Source organism: Colletotrichum fioriniae, assembly GCF_027942845.1.
Source record: "Colletotrichum fioriniae strain IMI 355084 chromosome Unknown scaffold_17, whole genome shotgun sequence".
Lineage (NCBI taxonomy): Eukaryota > Fungi > Ascomycota > Sordariomycetes > Glomerellales > Glomerellaceae > Colletotrichum > Colletotrichum fioriniae.
The window spans coordinates 890,150-911,464 of record NW_027076853.1 but is presented as its reverse complement, the minus strand read 5'-3'; the positions used below and the strand labels follow the sequence as shown (position 1 = coordinate 911,464).

The 21,315-nt window shown below is 50.3% G+C and overlaps 5 protein-coding genes across 5 annotated transcripts; 3 read left to right on the top strand and 2 right to left on the bottom strand.

The window, feature by feature from the left end:
* Positions 1 to 748: 748 nt before the first annotated feature.
* Positions 749 to 2,164, bottom strand: N0V96_011455 (uncharacterized protein; the record flags this gene model as incomplete). The annotated part of the gene is made up of 3 exons (XM_053192137.2): positions 749 to 1,256; positions 1,419 to 1,769; positions 1,830 to 2,164. 3 exons carry the CDS (start codon positions 2,162 to 2,164, stop codon positions 749 to 751), a joined length of 1,194 nt encoding a protein of 397 aa, XP_053050301.2.
* Positions 2,165 to 4,196: 2,032 nt separating this feature from the next.
* Positions 4,197 to 7,477, top strand: N0V96_011454 (uncharacterized protein; the record flags this gene model as incomplete). The annotated part of the gene is made up of 5 exons (XM_065759278.1): positions 4,197 to 4,775; positions 6,158 to 6,232; positions 6,285 to 6,447; positions 6,630 to 6,782; positions 7,341 to 7,477. 5 exons carry the CDS (start codon positions 4,197 to 4,199, stop codon positions 7,475 to 7,477), a joined length of 1,107 nt encoding a protein of 368 aa, XP_065612175.1.
* A 20-nt stretch (positions 7,478 to 7,497) lies between these two features.
* Positions 7,498 to 8,829, top strand: N0V96_011453 (uncharacterized protein; the record flags this gene model as incomplete). Its single annotated transcript, XM_065759277.1, has 2 exons — positions 7,498 to 8,537; positions 8,592 to 8,829. 2 exons carry the CDS (start codon positions 7,498 to 7,500, stop codon positions 8,827 to 8,829), a joined length of 1,278 nt encoding a protein of 425 aa, XP_065612174.1.
* Positions 8,830 to 9,210: 381 nt separating this feature from the next.
* On the top strand, positions 9,211 to 9,933 carry N0V96_011452 (uncharacterized protein; the record flags this gene model as incomplete). Its single annotated transcript, XM_053192139.1, has 1 exon — positions 9,211 to 9,933. The coding sequence occupies one exon, from the start codon at positions 9,211 to 9,213 to the stop codon at positions 9,931 to 9,933; it is 723 nt and encodes a 240-aa protein (XP_053050303.1).
* A 1,909-nt stretch (positions 9,934 to 11,842) lies between these two features.
* Positions 11,843 to 12,580, bottom strand: N0V96_011451 (uncharacterized protein; the record flags this gene model as incomplete). Its single annotated transcript, XM_053192140.1, has 4 exons — positions 11,843 to 11,994; positions 12,045 to 12,209; positions 12,262 to 12,312; positions 12,364 to 12,580. The coding sequence occupies 4 exons, from the start codon at positions 12,578 to 12,580 to the stop codon at positions 11,843 to 11,845; spliced, it is 585 nt and encodes a 194-aa protein (XP_053050304.1).
* Between the last annotated feature and the right edge of the window lie 8,735 nt (positions 12,581 to 21,315).

The following is a 21,315-nucleotide window of genomic DNA, read 5'->3' as shown; positions in this document are numbered from 1 at the left end:
TCGCTGCGAGGTACGAATACATTCAAAGTCACTAACCCTTTGCGTGGGTACACCTCATGTAGCTGTTCTCTGAGAGGGTGAAGCTGCCGGTTCTGATTTTCATGCATACTTAGGTTGCTCTGGATTCTTGTGTTCGGGTCGCTTGCGCTTCTTGGCTTCCTCACAGGCGAGATCAGGTCTGTCACTGGTGTAGCTGGACTCACATTTGCCTTCGACGCCCGCAGTCACGCCGTATCGTCTAACTGAGCTTGCATTTCTAGTGGTGAGTACCCTTTGGGCCTCGGCGAGTATTCGGACTTAATTCCTTCCCGGGAGCGGAAGGGGAGAGCTTTTCTCTAGGACGCATGTCTAGTAGCTGGGAGATGGATGATTCTTAGTCGGCTGCCTATGGGCATGCCCTTCATACGCTCGCTCTGCGTGCTGGCTCAAGGTCTACCCAAAGGGGCAGAGATCTATAGTTAACCCCGTAGAAAGTAGTTTGGCCAGCCCAGAATTACTCAGAGCAATCCAATCCTTCTTCAGCACACTTTTGCAGCCCCTACTATCCGGCAATACATTGCCCGAATCAATACCCAAAGGGTGCGGACGGCCAATCTTCCGGGACTATATAAAGTCGACGTCATTTTGCAAAGGACGTGACGGATAGACATGTGATTCGAACGTCTATTGCCTCTTCCTGCGGAATGAAAAGCCTTCCATGTACCTACGTCCAGTTTAAGCCCGAGCGCCACGCGGCGCCCAAGGCACCTCATACCGCCACTCCGGAACCCACCTTTTGCTGCACTCTGTGGAAGAGCCGCTGGAGCGTCTCCCGCATGCGCTCGAGATCATGCGCCTCTCTGCCCCATCGCCCGAGAACCCTCAGCGCAAGCCGCACGAGAGAGTTCCAGTTCGAGGGCGGGTCCACAGGGCGGTTCTCTGCCGCGACGACCGCGAGGACCATGACGGCGCAGGAGAATGCGCGGCGGGCGACGAACCAGCTTCCGCCATGGCGGTGGTGGTGCGCCGTTTTGACGATCATGGCGGCGCAAGTGTCGACGGCTCTTTGAGCGAGGTGAATCACGCGCGGGTTCGTAGGGTGCTGCTGGCTCTGGCCATGTTGGCCACGGCTATGGGTTCCATGGATGGCGCAGTAGAGGAGCGGCCGGAGGGTTGATTCGCGCCAACCTTGGAACCGGCCTTGGAGGTAGAATGCGAGTTCGTTGTCTGGGTAGTCGTGTTCGGTGAATTGGATCAGGGGCGGAAGATGGGAGTGTCTGGGAGGCGTGTAAGTTCGGCATTCGGCTGGGGTGGTTGCTGTGCTGAATTCCTCGGAGATTTATTCGCAGTGCTTTGAGGCTCGCCAAGACTGGGGAATTCAAGTCGGAAGAACAGGAATTACACGAATAATATGGATGAGCGGGGTAGAAGAAACTCACAATTGCGAAATTTCCGTTTCAAACTCGTCATATTGTCGGACTAATAAATCTTCGTTCCTCAGCCAGTAGGCCTCGCCTTTTCGGTACAACACGGACATAGTGCTTTTGATCGTCCGCCGGAGGGAGATCTCGGCGAGGTAGTAAAGCCAACTGCGTTCTTCTTCCAAGCGATGTTGAGGGTCTGAAAATGGTGACCAGGCGTAGTCTGAGGGGTTGGCGGATAACGCGTTGACTATGATGGTGGGAGGCGTCGCCATGGAGAGTGTCGAAGGAGGTGCAGGGAAGGAGTCTGGGTAAGTGAAGTCCTCAAGGCCGCTTGGTCGAAGGCCCAGAGTCGGGAGGATCTCGCTACTTTCGTCAGTGGAAAGACGCTCACTATACGGTAACATAGAGAAGGTGGAGGCTACTCACTTCTCAGCCTTGAAGCAAGACCAAAATAATCGTTGCTCAAGGGGCTGTGTCGGCTCTTCCCGTCCACTGGGCCCCCTCCACGGCCGTCGTCCTCGCCGGAGCAGATGGGCTTGCAGTCTTGTCGAGGCCTGTTGGATGTAGAAGCAAGCTCGTAGCGGCCGAAGGCGGCACTTTTCGTACATGGAGGCCAGGAACAGGCACTGTATGTCAAGGATGGAGGGACCTAGGAGGCCGATGCGTTTGGATGCTGCGAGGTAGTACGCCTCTGCGATACCGCAGTCCTGTGGTTCAAGTATTGGTGGGAGAGGGGTCTCTGATACGTCGGTTTGGGTCATGGATGTGGTTTCTTGCGGTGGGATCCAGGGAGTTGTCAGACTTGCTAAGGCGCAGGCGAGGAGCTGTTGGTTGGTATCAGTTGATTGGGTTCAAGGGGTGCTGAAAGGGCGAATGGAGAGCTCTTACTACAAGACAGGATGGAGCATCCCACTTGATGCCGTATTCAGTTGCTTGTTTGGCGTGGGCTATAAGTTCGTTGCTCTCGAGAATCGGGTTACGGGGATGGACATGTGTGAGAAACTTCCGGCAAAGGGGAGCGAAAGCATCTTCTTGGATACCTGATCCGTTGAGCGCCGAGGAATTGCTGGGCTGATCTAGGCCATCATCGGTCATGTCGGTGCCGAATTCTAGAATGAAGGATTCTATTCGTGCGTCGTCCTCTGGTATGATGCCCTCGAAGATAGGCCACCGTAGCATAGACTCGCAGCGGAGGGCCGAGTATAGCGTGCGGGAAGCTTCTTCGCCGTGATGATCATGCTCGTCCATAAAGTACTCATGGGGCTCACTGTTGTTTCTATGCCGGTGAAACCTGGGCCCATCTATTTGATGGGTTTCCGCCTGAGATACCGCAGCTTCCACCATCGATGCCGGCTGGTCACGCAATGGGCTTACTGATTTCTGCAGTAAATGCTTGATTTCATCTAGTCTTTCCAAGATGAGTGAACTCGCGATGCCTTCATCTTGAGCCTGGGCAGCATCAGCTACCCTCTCTCTTCCTTCCTCACCCTTCTCTTCGTCGCCGTACACGCAGGTCGCATGGTGATGTCGACAGAACCCGCATACGGGATGGACGTTGTCGCATTTCGTCTTGCGGAGACGGCAGAACTGGCACGCTGTTGCTGCGCGTTTTCTCCGCGTGAGATGGGGTGCTGTTTGCGTGGTACGTCGTTTCTTGTTGGGTGGACCTGCTCTGGTTGAGACCGGTGGAGGTATGCTTTCCACTTCTGGTGATGCAGATTGTGATGAGGAAGCTGCAGATGCAGCTATCACTGTGGACGTTGTGTGACGTTGACGTGTGCGTTGCGAGATTGCGTTATCGTTGCTGATAAGGTCAGGAACGCGCATGTTTGCGTGCGTCAGTCCCAGGCCGGGAGGGATCCGGATCAGTGGTGGATGGTCCGGGGGAAAGTACCTTCAGGTACGGTGCCTGCCTGAAGGCGTGGTGGACGTTCCGGGTTTTGGTCCCCCGAGTGGAGAACCGAGGGACGGAGGAAAGAGGGGCCCATCAATCACGACATCGGCACCCCCAGTCCCCTCCTCAATTCACGTCCCCATTGTTTGACCCCAATTCCTTAAGTCTTATTTCCGCCGCCGTTCTTGTCCATTCCTAAGATGGCGATTTTTTGCACTCCATGTGGTAGGACCCGCTTCCCGGGACCGGGACGCGACGACATAAGCAACGCATATTCGGGTCAATATCGATTCGATGGTGTCCAATCAGTGACTATCTGAACCGGATTGACCTGCCTCACTGAGCATAGCACAGCAATCATTTGGGAAGTGAAGGGTCTGATGTAAGAGGTTTGCTCACCATGGCGTACATGGTGCCACAAGACGAAAGTCCCTTTCTCAGCTTCGAGGCTTGAAATACTCGGCTGGTCCGCATTCGCACCGAATGTCCTAGAATTTGGATGGAGTTGACCGTGATACACCCCCAAAAGCTGGGATCATGGCAACTAATACCAGTTGCCCTTTGGGCAGTGACAATCAGTTCGGCCCTCGCATCGACTACAACTGTCGTCACTTTGACTTTACTCTTCTCTTCGAAGATGCCGTCTTTCATATCATCCCTTCGGTAGTCTTTCTCTTACTCATTCCATTTCGAATATTCTCCATTGCACGGACACCGGTGAAAGTAGCCACTTACAGACTTGCCTTGTTCAAATTGGTGGGTTTCGACTTGAGGAACTCACTTCATCCAACTCAAAAATACTAACACAGACGTAGGCTCTCTTGAGCATCTTGACTACACTTCATCTCAGTTTCGTCATAACTGACACCAGGTCATTGGCTCTCCGAACGCAAGTTTCAATGGCCGCGAGAATTCTCAACTTCATCGCCGTTTTTGCCGCTACTTTTCACTCATTCCTCGAAGACCAACGCTCTACCCGCCCATCCGACTTGCTCATACTCTACTTCTCAGCCTCTGTCATACTGTCACTACCGCGCCTCAGAACCTTATGGCTCATCACCGGCGCCGGAGCACCCAGAGGTCTCTGGACTGCCATCATCATTCTCACGATCCTTGTCGTTCCTTTGGAGTCCATCGGCAAGAAGCGATTCTTGCGAACAGAGTACCGGACTCTCACGAAAGAAGAAGAAACTGGCTTCTGGGGCCGCAGCTTCTTCACGTGGCTTATGCCTTTCTTCCGTCTCGGCTACTCGCGGGTCATTCACATTCGGGATATGCCGGAAGTTGACAAAGACTTAGCTGGAGATAGAGCAAGATCAAGCCTCGATGCCGCGTGGTCGAAGCGGAAGGGGCAGAAGTACCATGCTTTGATTCGCTCCAGCTTTTACGCCTATCGCGGGGCTCTCATAGCCGGCGTTCTAACGCGTCTCTTTCTCTCTGCGTTCACGTTTTGCCAGCCGTTCCTCATCACGGCGACAGTGAGATACATGCAAACGCCCAAGACACCAGAATCTGAGAGATATGGACAAGCACTTGTCGGGGCATATGTACTTACATATTTCGGTCTAGCGGTCTCTCGAGCTGCATTTTCTCGCCACCAGTTCCGCTTCACGACGATGCTTCGAGCAGGGCTGATGTCGATGATATTTAGACAGACCGTCTCTCTCAAAGCAGATGACTTGAAAGACAGGGCTGCGGTTACTTTGATGGGCACAGATATTGAACGCATCGTACTCACGTTTAACAACCTTCATCAGATTTGGGCTGCGGTTCTGGAAGTCGGCATTGCAGTATTCCTCCTGCAACGACAGATAGCCTCTGCATCTGTAGTACCAGTCGTCATTTCCATCGGTAGGTCAATCAAGGACTGCTTTGAAGTCTGCAGCGCTAATAAGGTATCAAAAGTCTGCGCTTTTGGCGTCATACCCGTCTCTAAGACCATTGGAAGGGCTCAAACGGCCTGGATTGAACGTTTACAGAAGCGAGTGGCTGTCACGGCCTCAATGCTGGGCGATATGAAGGCCATCAAGATGCTCGGTCTCTCGGGCGTGTTGTCGACCACTATCACAGACTTGCGACGAATCGAATTAAGGACCTCAGAGAAATTTCGCAAACTAGTCCTTTCTCAGATTCTTGTTTGTAGGGTTTTTTTCCAGTGTTGCCGGTATCCTGCTTCATAGCTGAATTCTTCCCAGCAAACCTTCCCGTCGAATTCGCTCCGTTTGCGACATTTGTCATCTACAGTATAATCGCAGTCATCACCAAAGATCAAACGTTGACGACGACGAATGCCTTCACTGCTCTATCTTTGATCGGCCTCTTGACAGAACCGCTTTTGCTATTCTGCCAATTTGTGCCTAACATTGTACAAGGCGTGGCTTGCTTCAAGCGCATCGAGATGTTTTGTCTCAAAGGACACGAAGGCTCACTGCAGAAACAATCGACGCCTCCACCGCGCTCTTCAGTCACCATCTTGAACAGGACAAGTATCGAACTTGCAGACCATTCAGTCCACAAAACATCGCAAGGTTCAATAATCTCGTTCTGTAACGCAAGAATATCCTGGTCGCCTGATTCCGACGCAGTCTTTAAAGACCTTTCCTTGACGATAAAGAGAGGCATTATCATGGTCGTAGGCCCTGTTGGATGCGGAAAGTCTTGCCTCATGGAAAGTATCCTTGGAGAGACATCATTCAGTACTGGGACCAGAGATTGCATGACTCAAGGTATCGCCTACTGCGCGCAGACTCCGTGGATGATGAACGACAGCGTGAGAAGGAACATCACTGGTGGCTTGGATCATGATCCGAAATGGTTCGACCAAGTTTTGTGGCTGTGCTCCTTGACTGACGATGTGAAGAACATGCCTGGAGGAGAGTTGTATATCATTGGCAGTAATGGCGTCGGCTTGAGCGGAGGGCAACGACAGCGTGTGGTGAGTTGGGTTCGAGGGGTATAAGTGCTGCCATATCTGACATTTTCGCAAGGCACTGGCTCGCGCTGTCTACTCCAGACACCGAGTTGTAGTTCTCGATGACGTCCTCAGCGGCCTCGATTCCAGAAGTGTCAGCCAGATCTCAAGCCGTCTCTTCAGCGAAGATGGCCACTTCCGACGGAATAAGATCTCCGTCATTCTTGCGACTCACAACCGTAAGATTACCCCCAGGAAGAAGATACCGTCAATTCGGAAGTTCCCAACTGACAGCGAAAAGGTGCACTGCTTCGACATGCAGATGAGCTGATAGTCCTCGCCGATGGTGAAGTTCTGAGCCAAGGTCCATATGAGCAGGTTCTTGCTAGCTCATCTGAATTTATTACAAAATCGAGACTAGAAGACGACGAGAATATTCCAAGCGGTGAAGATTCGGAGCCAGCTGACGAAGTTGTGAAACCCACGCAAATCCAAAGAACACTGGACGCTGAGGAGGACAGGCTGCGCCAGAACGGCTCTTGGTCAGTTTACAAGTACTACTTCGAGCGAGCTGGTTGGTTAGTAGTTGGCTCGTTTGTCTTTGCCACTTTCACCGAGGCATTTTGTAGTGGCTTTACAAGTCAGTTCTCGGAGACTCCCACACATTGCTCATATCGCGCTGACATACAACTCAGATATCTGGTTTCAATGGTGGGTTGAAGCCAACGAAAAACGGCCAAATGACAACCTCGGCATGTATCTTGGGGTTTATGCACTCTTGTTCGCGATGGCATGCATTGGGCTTTCTGTGGAATGCTGGTAAGACTATAAACGGCCTTTGTTTCTGAGATTAGGTGCCGCTGACGATAATGGGCAGGCTGCTTTTCATACGGATCATAAGTGCGACGGCCATGAGTCTACATCATGATCTCCTGCACACGAGCTTAAGGTAGCGCGAGAACCTACGTCTTTTTGCTGTCGTGTACGCTAACACCATCTCAGGGCACCTCTCAGCTTTTTCCAGTCCACTGATACAGGTTCCATCACCAATAGGTACGTATGTCTTACACAGACGTCTCTAGGCTACAGGCAAGCATGAATCTGACCACTCCGTGATCTAGATTTAGCCAAGATCTCAACCTGGTTGATGTGACTCTTCCGTCGAATGCTATCAACTTTGCTTCGAGTAAGTACTTTGTCTTCAAAAAGATTTTCAACCACTGTCTGGCTGCGCTGAACCTTTTGAAGATGCTTGCGCTTGCATCGTGAAGCTTATCATATTATGTGTCATGGGTAAGTACTTGGCGACATCCGTGCCTCTCCTATTTGGAGTTCTCTTCTTCGTTCAACGATACTATCTCCGCACCTCTCGCCAAGTCCGTCTCCTCGACATCGAAGCCAAGGCCCCAATCTACACCCACTTCCTTGAAACTCTCAAAGGCGTTGCTACTATTCGTGCCTACCAATGGCAGGAGAACTTTGAGGAGCAGGCGACAAAGCTCCTGAACACCTCACAAAAGCCCCATTACATGCTAGCCTGTATCCAACAATGGCTCGCCCTCGTTCTGGATCTTGTTGTTGGGGCTCTGGCGCTCATAATCGTGAGCATGGCGACGTCCATAACTGACAAGTTTTCTCCCGGAGCAATTGGTGTTTCCATGGTCTTGGTTCTGGGGTTCAATAATTCTCTCGCGACAACGATCAAGAATTGGACTGCTTTGGAAACTTCCATCGGTGCTGTGGCCAGAATACGAGAGTTCGCCCAGACAACGCCCTCCGAGGAGCGTGAGCTGGAAAGCTCTGGTGTTCCTCCCGAAAGATGGCCAATGCAAGGTCGCATCGCCTTTGAGAACGTTACTGCGAGATACACAAAAGACGGAGACGCAACTCTCAAGAACTTGACACTTTCAATATCATCCGGTCAGAAGATTGCAGTCTGTGGGCCATCAGGCAGCGGCAAGACATCATTCGTTCTCTCACTGCTTCAGATGATTGAAGTTACCGACGGGAAAATCTCCGTGGACGGCATAGATCTTGAAGGTCTGGAGAGAGCGGAAGTACGTTCGCGAATCAACGTCATACCTCAGGAGCCATTCTTCATCCCGGGCAGCGTCCGATTCAACATGGATCCACACGCCCGCGAAAGTAGCGACGCGATCAAAGCAGCGCTTGAAAAAGTCGGCCTCCTGGGCAAGATCGGTATGGCAGGTGGTCTGGACAGCGAACTCGATGCCGATGGGTTCTCAGTAGGGGAAAGACAACTCCTAGCGTTGGCGCGTGCCATAATCGAGAAGAGCCAGATCCTGATCTTGGATGAAGCAACAAGCAGGTACGGGATTTTCCTCAAGACTCAAATGCCATCCATCAACTGACACCAGTCTAGCGTCGACCAAGACACCGAAGATAAGATGCAGCGAATTATCGAGGAAGAGTTTTCGAAACAGACTGTAGTCTCCGTCATACACCGTCTGGGATTCATAGAAAAGTATGACCGGGTGCTCCTTCTGAAGCAGGGAGAGGTCGTGGAGTGGGATACTCCCGATGTATTGCTAGCGACTGATTCCGAGTTCAGGAGGTTGCTAGACAGCTACGCAAACTTCGCATTGAGAAACGGGGAGTAAACAGGAATATCGCAGAAAAACTAGGGAATCTTAGAAGTTCGTTCACGGGGGTAATATGTACTGGACTTGAAACCCTACCTATGTTTCCTCCAACTCAGCGATTAACTTACGGTGTTACCAAGATGGGCGGCAGGAAGGCAACACCCGGCTGATCCATGCTCCATCCCACGAGAGTCAGACAAGTTTGCGGGTCAATATGGTGCGGGGTAGATCGATGATTGATAACGGTGCTTGGCTAGCCGACGAGGGGAAGGTTGGTGTCACTCTTTATGGATCAATTATGCATGGCAAGGGGCACTTGAAGCTCTCAACTACCATAGATCCACGAATACCAAATCCACTCGCGAACTAATCCAAGTCTTCATCGGAACCACCCTGGATATGGCGCGGAAGATCAGGCTAGGAATTATTACGCCCTCTTCCAATACCAGCCTTGAACCTCTCACACAAGCCATCGTCTCCGGGCTTCCGGATGTCACAGTTCACTTTTCTCGTTTTCGAGTTCTCAAGATCAGCCTAGATGATGATGAGCTCGACCAGTTTCAGACCGGCAACTTGATCTCAGCGGCGCAGCTTCTGGCCGATGCTGAGGTTGACATGATCGGTTGGAGTGGTACTTCATCGGGTTGGCTGGGGTTTGAGGCAGATGAAAGGTTATGTGCGGAGATCACTGCGGCAACTGGGATTCCCGCGACGACTTCTGTTCTCGCACTGAACAAGGCCTTGCACGAGTTCGACGTCAAGGATCTTGGCTTAGTCACTCCTTATACAGATGATGTTCAGGAAGCTATCATTCGGAACTATTCGCGTGCCGGAGTGAGTTGCCAAAAGGAACGACATCTAGACCTTACAGTGAACTCGTCTTTTGGCCGCGTCGAAGAAACTACGCTAGATGGTCTCGTGAGTGCTGTCGCCGCTCAGAGGCCAGAGGCAATAGCACTCTTCTGCACAAACTTGAGAGCAGCGCAAAGGGTGGCTTTCTGGGAGGACAAGCATGGCATCTTGATGCTTGATACCGTTATCACGGTTATTTGGGACATGCTGCGAGAATGCAAGGTCAATATGAAGCCCTTGGGCAATTGGGGCAAATTGTTTTCAAAGTAGTAGAGGCTAGTGACTATTGGTACATGGAGATATATGTTACATGAGGTTGAGAAATATTCCTAAAGAGCCGTGTAACTGCCAGGCCTCCTCGTCAAAAACATGCGCTTCGTTTGATATCCAATTGCGCCATCACAGTCCGAAAGGAAGGTTGATCGGAAGTCCCCCGCCGAAGGGAATATTGACAGGAAGCCTACCACCGTTGTTGTTCCGACCACCAAAGGGGAAGCCTCCGCCGACAAAGGGAGTGTTGTCGAAGTTGACCATGTTTGGTCCACGTGAATCGGATGTCCATGACCAGGAGCGGCCTCCATCGCCACCAATATCGATGTTAACGTGCACTCTCCTTCGCGTTCCGTCTTCATCTCTGTCATCATCTTGCTCGTTTCTTTGCTGATCTTGTCGTGAATTTTGGCGCCTCTGCTCTGGTCTTGAATTCTGTCGCTGCCGGCTATTGCGTGGTCTCTGAGGTTCTGACCTCGGCTCAGGTTGCCGTGGTACCTCTTCATCAAAGGAATTATTTCCTTCATCTTCTTCTGGCTGCTCATATCGGCGGCGTTGCTGCTGCTGCTGCTGTTGCCTCGGTGGTGGAGGAAGTGGCGGCTCTCTGGGTGTTTTTATATCGCCGTACATCCCGTAGATGCTGTCCTCCCAGTTCTTGTTTGGTTCGGGCTTCTTTTGTTCCCGGCGTGACGGGGGTGACCGAGAAAGCTTCGGAGGCTCTGTGGTCTCCTGGCTGTAGCGCGAGCTCTCATCAGTTCTGCCAGTGCTGTATCTGGCGCTGCTCCGATCAAAGTTGTTGCTGTATGAGCTTGTATATGGTTGGCTCTGCTGCGAACCTGGTGGTGTTGAGCGGACAAGGGCATTGGAAGGCGGGAATGGAGATTGTCCCGGGCGAGGATTACTGGAGTTGCCCATGCTCCCATTGGAGCCTGTTTTGTTGCTCATTTTCTTGTTCTTTTGCAATAAAATCAACTGTCGACTTTATCGGTTGTAAGCGAGAATATTCTCTTTTTGGTAGGCTCTGGACTCTGCAATCAAACTTTATAAACCTACATTAGATTACCGTATGTTATATCTTTTGCAGTTCTATGCAAGGCCAAGCCCCGAGCAATGATCCGGTTGACAGTGGCGCCACAATCCTCCGACTCGAAATCCATGCGTTTCATAATGTCTTATGGGGCTGACGAGAACTTGCGTTTCTTTATGGATGGGTCGAGACCTTTCGATGTTTGTGACTGGACGCGTTTGAGATTCTCCCTGATGATTCGGATCAGCGAAACATCAGACCATGGCTTTTCTCATCCATCGCGGCCTTGCATCAGAAAACAGTCCTAAATCAGTCTTCCAGGAATTTTCGACCTTCGCATTGTTGGCGAACTGATTACCCCTGATGATCTGTTGTCATTGGTCACTGTGATGTGGTTGGAGCAAGGTTCGATCCCTAGATCAGGGGTCATCTCCGTCCGATGCTCCCTAAGGTCCATCCCATCACCGACCCATTGTAGGCCCCACATCCTTGTGTATGTGCCAAAAACCAAGAGCTCCAATGTTTAATACCTCCTGGCTTTGGAAGGTGCCAGGTAGTTTGATTGACATCACGTATAATCGTAATGAACACTTCAGGTTCCAATCCTCTAGCGTGAAAAGACTATATTGCCGGATATAATGATTGAAACATAACGAATGACAGGCAAAAGGCTATTTTCCACCCTCACGTCTACAAGCCCCCTTTGCCAGCTGGTGACCAGTACTGGAATCGAAGCAGAATGCATTTCCAACCGCGAACAGACACGGAGATGAGAATTGTCGAGACTCCATACTGCACACGAGCTTTTCTCTGAACCTCAATGTAAGTAATTTTGCTGCCACGATTTCCTATACGAGAGGTTTAGGAGAGCTCGGTCGTAACTTATTTCCACCACATCACGAATTGGTTGTCAAACTGGAACCTTTCACCGGGCTTGATGGTTAGGGTGTAGGCCTCATCCCAGAAGATCTTCCAGGGGGAGCGCTCCATCCCGGTAGACATGTCCTCGATTCCGGCGGTGACGAAGTTAGGAGCTTGGTAGTATCAGCTGTCTGTGAGTCCGCTTTGGAAGCTGGGTACTAACCGTTGGGGAAGGCGGCATTGAACTGTACGATGAGCGTGTGGATGTCGTTGAACCAAGCGGTCACAGCTACGTTGACTCCATTAATGATAATAGTGGTTAAGACTCTCTTAGCCCAACCGTTGCCAGCCTTGAATAGGCCACTCTGGTGGTTGGCAGGGGCCATAGCTGTACTATGTCAGCGGTCTTTTCTTGGCTAAACATGGGCGGACTGGCATACCACGACGCTCAGACGAGTTCTCGACCTCATCAGAGGCCCTAGCCACGACAACTTTTCAATGTCAGCTTTGTGTAAGCGCTGAAGTCTCGAGACTTTTCTTACCATCAGCGAGGTTGACATCGCGAGTCTCATGAGCCTGGAGGAAGCCGAGGTCTACGACGGGCTTGCCTACATCATTCATTAGATCTCGGTCGTTGATTCTTGCAGGTGAAAGCTCACTTTCGGCGTCCTTGACGATGTTCGCCTCGTTCAGGTTAGGAACAGGAGTGGCTGAGGCAACAGCCAGCAGAAGGGCGATGGTAGTGGCGGCGAAACGCATGATGAGATTGTGGATCTAAGCTAGATGAAGCGAGTGAAAGTTGATAAGAGAATGTTTGAAAAGGGATACCTATTCCATGGCGGGTTGAACCATACCTTTTATAAAATTCTAGACTTTTAGTAAAAGACTGTTTTGGTAGTCAACGTGCCTGAAAATAGTATCATTTCTGCAAATACTCCATTCAGCGCTGATGATTACAGAATTTGGGTATTGCTCTTCGACTAGGCTAATCATTGCGACAATATCTTTGACAAGCTTTCCTCCAAAAGTCTAAAAATTGCTAAGCTTTCGATCAGTGCGGACACAATCAAAAATTGCAAGCATCATATTTGAAGACCTATTGAATGTTACCGTAGTTGAAGTTGCGCGAGTCGGTAAACTATGAGTTCAGTGTTGTCTTCGGTCCGCTACGGAGTGCTCCGTGATTTGGAGTGCTCCGTGATTTCTAGCTTTTGCGGAATGGACTCGGTGACTACCGTAGTTGCTTGCTGTCTACAAGTCCCGCACTAGTTCAACATCAACGCATGGTTCAAGTAACCTAAACAGGACACGCATTTGTGTAAATCCGTGTCCTGACTTGGCCGTGTAAGCTTCAACTAACTACTGTAAATTAAGTGTCCGGTTCGGTGTCCTGGTCTTGCAAAGCCAAAGATAATATCGGGTCTCCCGAGTGAAATATTCAAGTCGTGGCTTCCATCGCTTTCGCTTTCTATTCTTCTGAATAGGCACTGGGAAATTTCCGAAGACAAAAGTGCCCAAGGTGTTCGCCTCACTTCTCGGGTATTCAGAGCCCATGTGATAAATCCCCCTTGGCTGGTATTATGCTAGCGCTTTTACGACACCATGCAACTGCAACACTCAAATCCTATAGTAGTGAATCACGGGTGTAGAAAGTTAATAGTGAACGCTATATTCTTCCACTTGCGCCCTAAAGCCGGCATCTCTATATTGATTAACATGCCGGCAACCGACATATCTAGCAATGTCTCACTAAGGTCTTTGCCGCGTCCAGGCAGGTCAAGATTTCTGGAGTATCTCCATCTGGTTCAGTCCACCTTGAATAAGCCTCGAACTATTTCCGCACTCGGCACTGTCGATCATGGTCCTTCGATGCCAACGAGCCCAGTCTTTCGCAGTATCTATGCTACCAAGCTACCTCAAACAATCAAATCACTTATCTGACCAGTGCCGACTAGACGGTGTGTGAGAGATGGTTTCCACACACTTTATGCTTTCCATAGCCTGCATTTTGATTTTGTCACTTGCCTAATAGGAACTTTGTCAAGACGTGCTGGCACCCTGGCTTGAGCTGTGCTTGCCAACAAAACCATTCTAGCTTGCAATCATCCATATTAATCCAAGCCGACAAGGTGACAACGCTATCGGGTGCACAGAAGGTCTGTCTATTATGCTTTTGTAGATTGGTTTTTCAGAGAAATCATTACCAATGGAAAGGAAATTTGGTTCCGAATCCGGCTATTCAACGTCGATGCGAATGCGAAGTACAGACGGCGTAAGAAAAGACAGAACTGCGGTAATCAAGATGGTCCTGAACTTCTGAAGTGAGTATAAAAGGAGTGAAAGACCTCCAAACGTTCGTCACAAGCATCCATCCATCTCATCATTTGCATCAAAACCTAAGCGTCTCGAACCTACTTTCTCGTCATCCGAGCCCCAGTTCTCAGTTCAAAATGAAGGCTGCCGCTGTTCTAGCTTTTGCTGTCCTGTAAGGCCACTCTCAAACCTACACCATCACAAGTCGTAAGCTTACAACATGATATAGTGCCCCCAATGCCGTTTCGGCTTGGATGTGCAATTGCCGCAGCAGTAAGGACGCTCAGATCTTAGTTGCCCTCAAGTTCTGCGGAACAGGCCCGGGTCATACCCGCTGCTATAACCCGACCACCAAGGTCCAGGCGGTGAGATGCCTCGAGGATTTGACACAAGCTTCGTGCGATTACTTACATAGTAATAGTGTATTATGAACACCCCCATCACACAAGCTGATTGTGACGCAAAGTATGGCGGCAAGGGCGAATGGATCGCTCAGTGTGAGCACTGGACTGGTGCCTGTCCTCCCGGCTCTACCCAGGATTAATCTCCTTTACTGCACTAAGCACATGTTTCGGGTCCAGTATGAAATCGAACTTATGACCGGTAGAATGTTCACTCCAAATAAAACCCAGATTTTCAAACTGGCCTGGATGCCCTATGGTCCAACCTTTTGCAAAGTGAAAGACTCGGTGTTTCTCAAAGCTAGTGGACGTAGCTGTTGCCTATACTGACCTCCATGAGATTCTCGAATTACCCTTCATAGCCTCTCTAGCATTCTACATGGTCTAATAAGGATATGCGTCAAAAGGGCATCTCCAACTAGTATTTTGCTATGTGCTGACCAAGAAACATGTTTGGTGTTGGCGCAAAAACGTTTGCGGGTTTGCATACGGTCCCAATGCACCACCGTATTGGGAGTAATATACTAAGAGCTCAAGCCTCGGACGGGTCTCTAGTAGAGTTGAAAAAAGGAAACCGGCAAAATGCGGCTAGATGTTTCCCCCAAAGCTCTGTGGCAACATATTCCGCATCCATTGCAAGACTCAGTCTTCAGGGCATCTTCTCCAGAACACAAAGACTAATTAAAGCAATCCACGCGCCCAAGGAACGTAGGATGAAGGTTTTCTTCAGAGCTTTCCCTCAGTGATGGAGAACAGTTGAATACGCAGAAAAGATTCAACTAATTACAACGACATTCTTAGCCTGGCCAAGTCTGTCGTGGCGAAGGTAGCTCGCTTAGGGGTCAAGGTGCTTCGGAGCGTTTGATCCGTCATTTAGATGAGTTTTCGCTGTCTTTGCAATGCTTGACCAACAGAATAATCTGCTCGGTGTTTTATAGAACGACGAGATTCGTTATTCCTCGTCTCGATTCCAAGGTAAATCAAAAGTGAAGATAATCGGCAACGCCAGGACCTCTTAGGGTTCGACAGTTAAGGTATTCTTCCTATGAAAAGATGCAAGTGCCGCTTTTCCCTATCAAAGTTCCAGGCATACAGGATTTCAATTCTCCGTCAGCAAATACTTCGTGACGAAGAGGACGCCGTAGTCTGGCTATAAGATATGATCACGTAGTATCTGCTGGGTGAATTCCTAAAGGGGCATTCTTCATTCCAGTGCCCGAAGTTTTACGCCTACGAGATGGATCCTTTGAGTAACGGCTCGACATGGCTAAACATCTCCATGGAACTCAAATTACCTACTGCTGCTCAGGGAAATGCCCTCACAAACCGCACAAGTGGGAGGCGATGGTCTCTGCTAAAACCTATCGAGTTGAATCTAGGTCTTTCATGAACATCTCCTTCCATTAGTCGTGGGTATGCGCAGCCTTCTCTTTGATGCGGCATCACATACTGGAGGTTCGCTTTTGAAAAGGATGCTACCTGTTTGATGTTTATCTCAAATCATAAGTAGAGTCTTGCAAAATTGTGGCGTCGGCGGCACCAAGGCCTGGATCCAAAATTCCGACGAACTTTATTGAGCATACCTATCAAGGTGATAGAATACATTCGAACCGCCATGTATAAATAGTTTCTTCCCCAAGATGCAATTCTTTCGGAGATCTTCCTCCACCACACAACGACAAAATATATCATATTCCACCCAACAAGGCTTCGGCATCTGTCGCATCCACATTCACAACCACATTCCATCACACCAGCCTCGATCCACAAGAGAATCTACTAGAAATAATCAAGATGCGCGTCACAATGAGTTGCCTGGCGACCGTCGCCTTGCTCTTCGCCACTATCAGCGCTACCCCAGTGCCCGAGGAGCGCCGCCCATGGAGAGGTGGAATCAACGTGAGTAGACAACACCCTTGCCAAACCCACAGAGTCTCAATGACAAACGGCTAATATATTCTTTCCTGCCTTCTAGGACGTAAGACACCTTGCCTGAATTTGCTACTGCATAAGCCGCCGATTGACTAACGAAACCTTTAGGCTGGGTGCTTGGTCCCATGCCTCCGAAGAATCTTCACGGATTACGCGGCGTGCATGGCTGAATGTACTGGTCCTTGAGATCTTTGCAATGCGGCTAAGGGACGGAGAGACCTTTGGGCTTCTTGGCTTCGTTAGTCAGAGATTATGAGGCCTTAGCGCGAAGGCATCTCCATGAGGAACATAAATTACGACAAATGCTTCTCGGTCTCAAAGTGGTTTTAGCTTGTCAAGTTCTGTCCATCGACAACAGCTCAACAGTCGAAGGAGGGTCAGGGGACTGGGATCAAACTGTGCTACGACCAGTCTACCAATCTCAGTACAAAGTTTTCGAGTAACATTGCCTTCGTGGCTGTCGCTGAAATGTTATGGAATCATGATGCATGTACCCAGCTCGTAATGCTGTCCTCCTGAGTCTAGTCGATTGCCGCCCCAAGAAGAAAGGTGTTTCAGGATACTGATTAGCCACATTGTCAGATCTAATAATTCAAGAGAGATTAACACGTGTATCGGACCGCTGACTCTTCAGTAACCTAGGAGCAGCCACTGGCCTGTCACCACCTCCAGGCTGACTTCAAGTGGCCTAGTTTTACTAGCTACTCGGTCAGCGCTGGGGACGTGAAATCATCCTATGACTGATAATAACACAAATTATATGAACAAATCGCGGTGACAAATGCGCAGGTTTTGCGACTGCCCCCATTGCCTTAGGCGATGTCTCGGAACATGAACTCAAGACTCTTGAAGTTCGGAGAAGCGGGCTGGGCTTATACGGACGAAGACTACGAGTCGTCAATCATACGCCTCAATGTCGGATATTGTTGTGAAAATTACACTCATTCACTTCTTCTGACTTGATGGAGCAATGGTCAGACGATATTTCCCCACTGAATCTCTCAGCTGCGATTCACCGCCACAACACAATCACAACAAAACTTCCTCAAACACAATCGCTTCCAAAGTCTAATCTCCGGACCATATGTCTCGAACAGCAACCTGACTAAGTCCTTGCAGCCCCTGCAAGACTCTCCAGAAGCAAGTCGACATTGACTCACAGCTATGCCCTCACCGCCACGCCACCTCCAAGATGTGCACAATCCACATCATCAAGTGCCGCGATTGCGACGCGATCGAATCAACATGGCGCCAGTACTGCCCCTCCACCCCACCGAGCCGCCTCTGTCACTGGGGACAAACAAGTCTCATCAGAACGTACCTCCTCCGAGGCCACTGCGACCTCTGTCTGACGAAGATGGGGACGTATGATACACTTGCCCCGTCGAGACCACGCCAACAACGGCTCACGAAATCATTAGTCGGAAGAGTAGGTCCGGAGGTTCAAATACTTTTCGCGGCGAAGGGTTTGTCGCCAAGTTAAGCATGAGGTTAGGACGGATGGCATCCGAGGCCAGAAGATTCTACTCAGGTCTAGAACACAATCTATTGAACAGGGGCAAGTCTCGATGGCAGGTTGCGAAGCAGAAGATGAGCAGAGATCTAGAGCTTATCTCGCGAAATCGAACACGTGGCTGTTGATTCTGTTTTACTCTGCCGCCACTCATATTTCTGACGTGGCCTCTGGATTCATGCGGTGCGGTTCCGTGATCTTGATAATATCGTTGCATTTCGGCCCCGGCCATCGGCTGGGACTCGGTGGGTTGAGGATAATCACTCGACGTCATGTTGCAGAGAGATGTAGATGATACAAGAGATGTATAATGTACCAACGATGTAGATGCGACTTGTATCCGTCGTCTTCTTGTTTCTCCAGGGCTCCAGGATTTCACGCCTGGGACCGGCGAGGTGCCTCCCCGTAAACTCCGCCATAGATAACTCAGCCTCCGAGTCCGAGGAGTGGCAAGTCATTTAACAACGGTTCTGCAGGACACCAAACTTTTCTGGATATAACTACTGCGTTCGTGAGAGTTCTAACATCCAATGGAACTAGATATACAAGGTTTGAATAACATCAGACGAAGACAGGCATAGTCTTCCATGCCCCGCTGTGCCGCCCAGCATCGTTGGTTGACGTTCAAACAAACTTGGTGCCCCTCGCGGACCCTTTCCCCCCTCTAATAAGACAGGCATGGGTTGATATCGAACATAGAGGCAAACTGAAATTTACTCACAAATTTCTGACCACGTAGTCAAAGATGACTTCGTACTTGCATGTGAACCGGTATGTCGTGCCGTTTCGAAGGCATGACCGGCCCCGCCCGCACTGTAAGACGTGAGAAACTCCGTACCCCACCCAAATCTCCAACGAGCTCGAATCTTCGCGAATCTCGTCGAGAAGTCTAAAACCAACGCTCAGATTCTTTGTACAACGCAACACTCTAGACTAGGAAGTTGAAGTGTGACGTGACGGTCCCACCATGGTATCGAGAAAAGCAAGGAAAGACAAACTGAGAGAATTGGTGCATTACTAGGCAAGGGTGGGAATGCCCTCAAAATCCACCTGCATTGGGAAATTGGTTTTCTGTGCTGTGCAAGTTGAAATTGGCAAATGGAATGAACCTAGAGAACCGAATTGATTTGCAACGGGCTGACAATTGTCCTTCGACCAAGGCAGGGAATGATCACCGCTGACTGCCAGTTACACACAAGGTAGACATGTCGATCCTTGACGCGGGCATGCGGACTTGCGAAAATTAGCCATGCATTGTGTGGCCAAAGTGATGCAGCCACTAATAACTTGCGCGGCCTTAGTCTGTGATCTGCGCTGACGCAGAAAGTTGCTAGACCGGAGCCAGCTCCGACTCAGATGTCACAGGAACTCAAACATTGGGCCCCAAATCATCAAGACACATGTCACAGCGCGCGTAAGCCTTGCCATGAGAGAACAGGTAGGTATTTGTCCAGCATCAATTGGTAGAGGAGCACATGTCAGGAATTGCTGCCTGACAGCGCTGAATCCAAGCAGACAATATAGATGCAACACTGTGTTGCATCGATCCAAATTGAGCAACATCAAAAAAGGCGGCGCAGAACGATGTGGGAGATGTCCCTAGATGCCAACGTCAGCCACCTGTCATGGTCTCATGGACCCTGAAAAGCAATGGGCAAGGGATCGTTAGGTTTTAAGGCTCTTGCACGACTCAAGAGGTGTCTCCACAGACGGTCATACTAAGGGTGCAGCAGAGTCACGAACAGAGGGGGAGCTGGAATGATAAGAAAACTCAATCTCGTTGGGTACCGACAGTCGCCGAATCATTGCCGCAACAAATATCCGCGAAAGCAAATACGAGAGGTCAGAGTAGCAGAATGAAGCCAGTGTGTCAAATGTCAAGACGCCTAGTGTGAAGGACTCGATGATGCGGGGGACTTTTTCAAGAGGATGATGAACCAAGTCCGAAGGTTGAATGGACGTGGGCTAGGTTTGATAGTCCGTGAAAATCAGCACGCAAAAGGCACTGCATTACCATGAACCGCAGATCCCTGACCATCTGCCTGCCGCGAACCTCTGAGATCAATCCGCTCAACGTGCGGCATTCTCTCCAAAGTTGTCCAGTATCGGTATGTATCCGATTTTCTGTGACCAACGGAGAGCCTCCGTTGCCGGAAGAACTTGATGATTCGTCGTCCGTTTCAGGACAACCCAAACCATTGAACACGATGATGTTGCCCTTGCCGGATCCCTGCATTTGACAAGGCCTAAGCAGGACAGTCGAATCTGCCAATCTGGTCGGAAGTGTCCGTCATCCGCCACGCTGTCGGGCAACGCCCCAGTCCCCGCTTGACGACCGGGGGTCACAGCTCTGGACGGCGGGGTAAACCTTCGCGAATACGACTTTGTCAAGTTGAGGAAGCAAGCTCTTCCATCCGGCATACCTAGGCGCAAGGACAACTAGCCATCCGTAAGTCTCGTGGATTCGAGAGTTGATTATTCTCTTCATTCGCGCATGGTCAATTGCGCAATCAGACCACGTTTTTAGGGTTATGCGAATTCGCGTGACAGGCTGCGTGGCCTGTGCAGAACTTCTGCTTTGAGGGCGGCGCGATCCTTGGAAACCCGTCTTATCGAAGGGATCGCCAGGCTAACGGGCCCTACTTGGTCCAACCATTGCGTGCGTCTACGTGGCTGCGTGACTGCGTGACTGCTGTGCACAAGCTACCACATTTGCAGTGGGAAAAGCATCAGCCTCAATTTGGCGGGGGCCGAGTCAAGGTTAATCGCTGTGTCCGGTAGCTTTTAGCCTGATCCTAACGGGAGACCCAGAGGGCTTTCCCGTCCAGGGTCTCATCTTAGAGCGGGACGCGGCCATATTGCTCGAAGGCACCAGAAACTCCAGGCACCCTGAGGTCTGTGGTCGCTACTGTGTAGTTCGCCGACACGCCGCCAAATTTCGTGTACTTGATTGTCCTCAAGATGTGGAGGACGTATCGTTGTGCCTAACCGACGCAAAAATCGTCATGTGAACCTGACAAGGGTAAGGATTGATACTTTCGCGTTGCCTGACAAACCGATCGTAAGTTATCGTGAGATGGGGGCGAACTAGACCACGAGGCTTCGAGGCTGCGAAGGACCCAAAGATCCGTTTCGGGACTGAAGTAGAAGGGTATTTTTTTTCTGCCCTTGTGGTCACGAGAATTCTCGGGGCCATGATGCATTTTTGGACACCCCCATTCCTGGTAGTGTCGATGACGTCTTGCGAACCGTTGTTTGGCTCGAGAACGGCAGGGGCCTTGGAGGGACAGATAACCGGAGAGCCACGCGGACGGCCCGGCCACGCATGGTTGTCC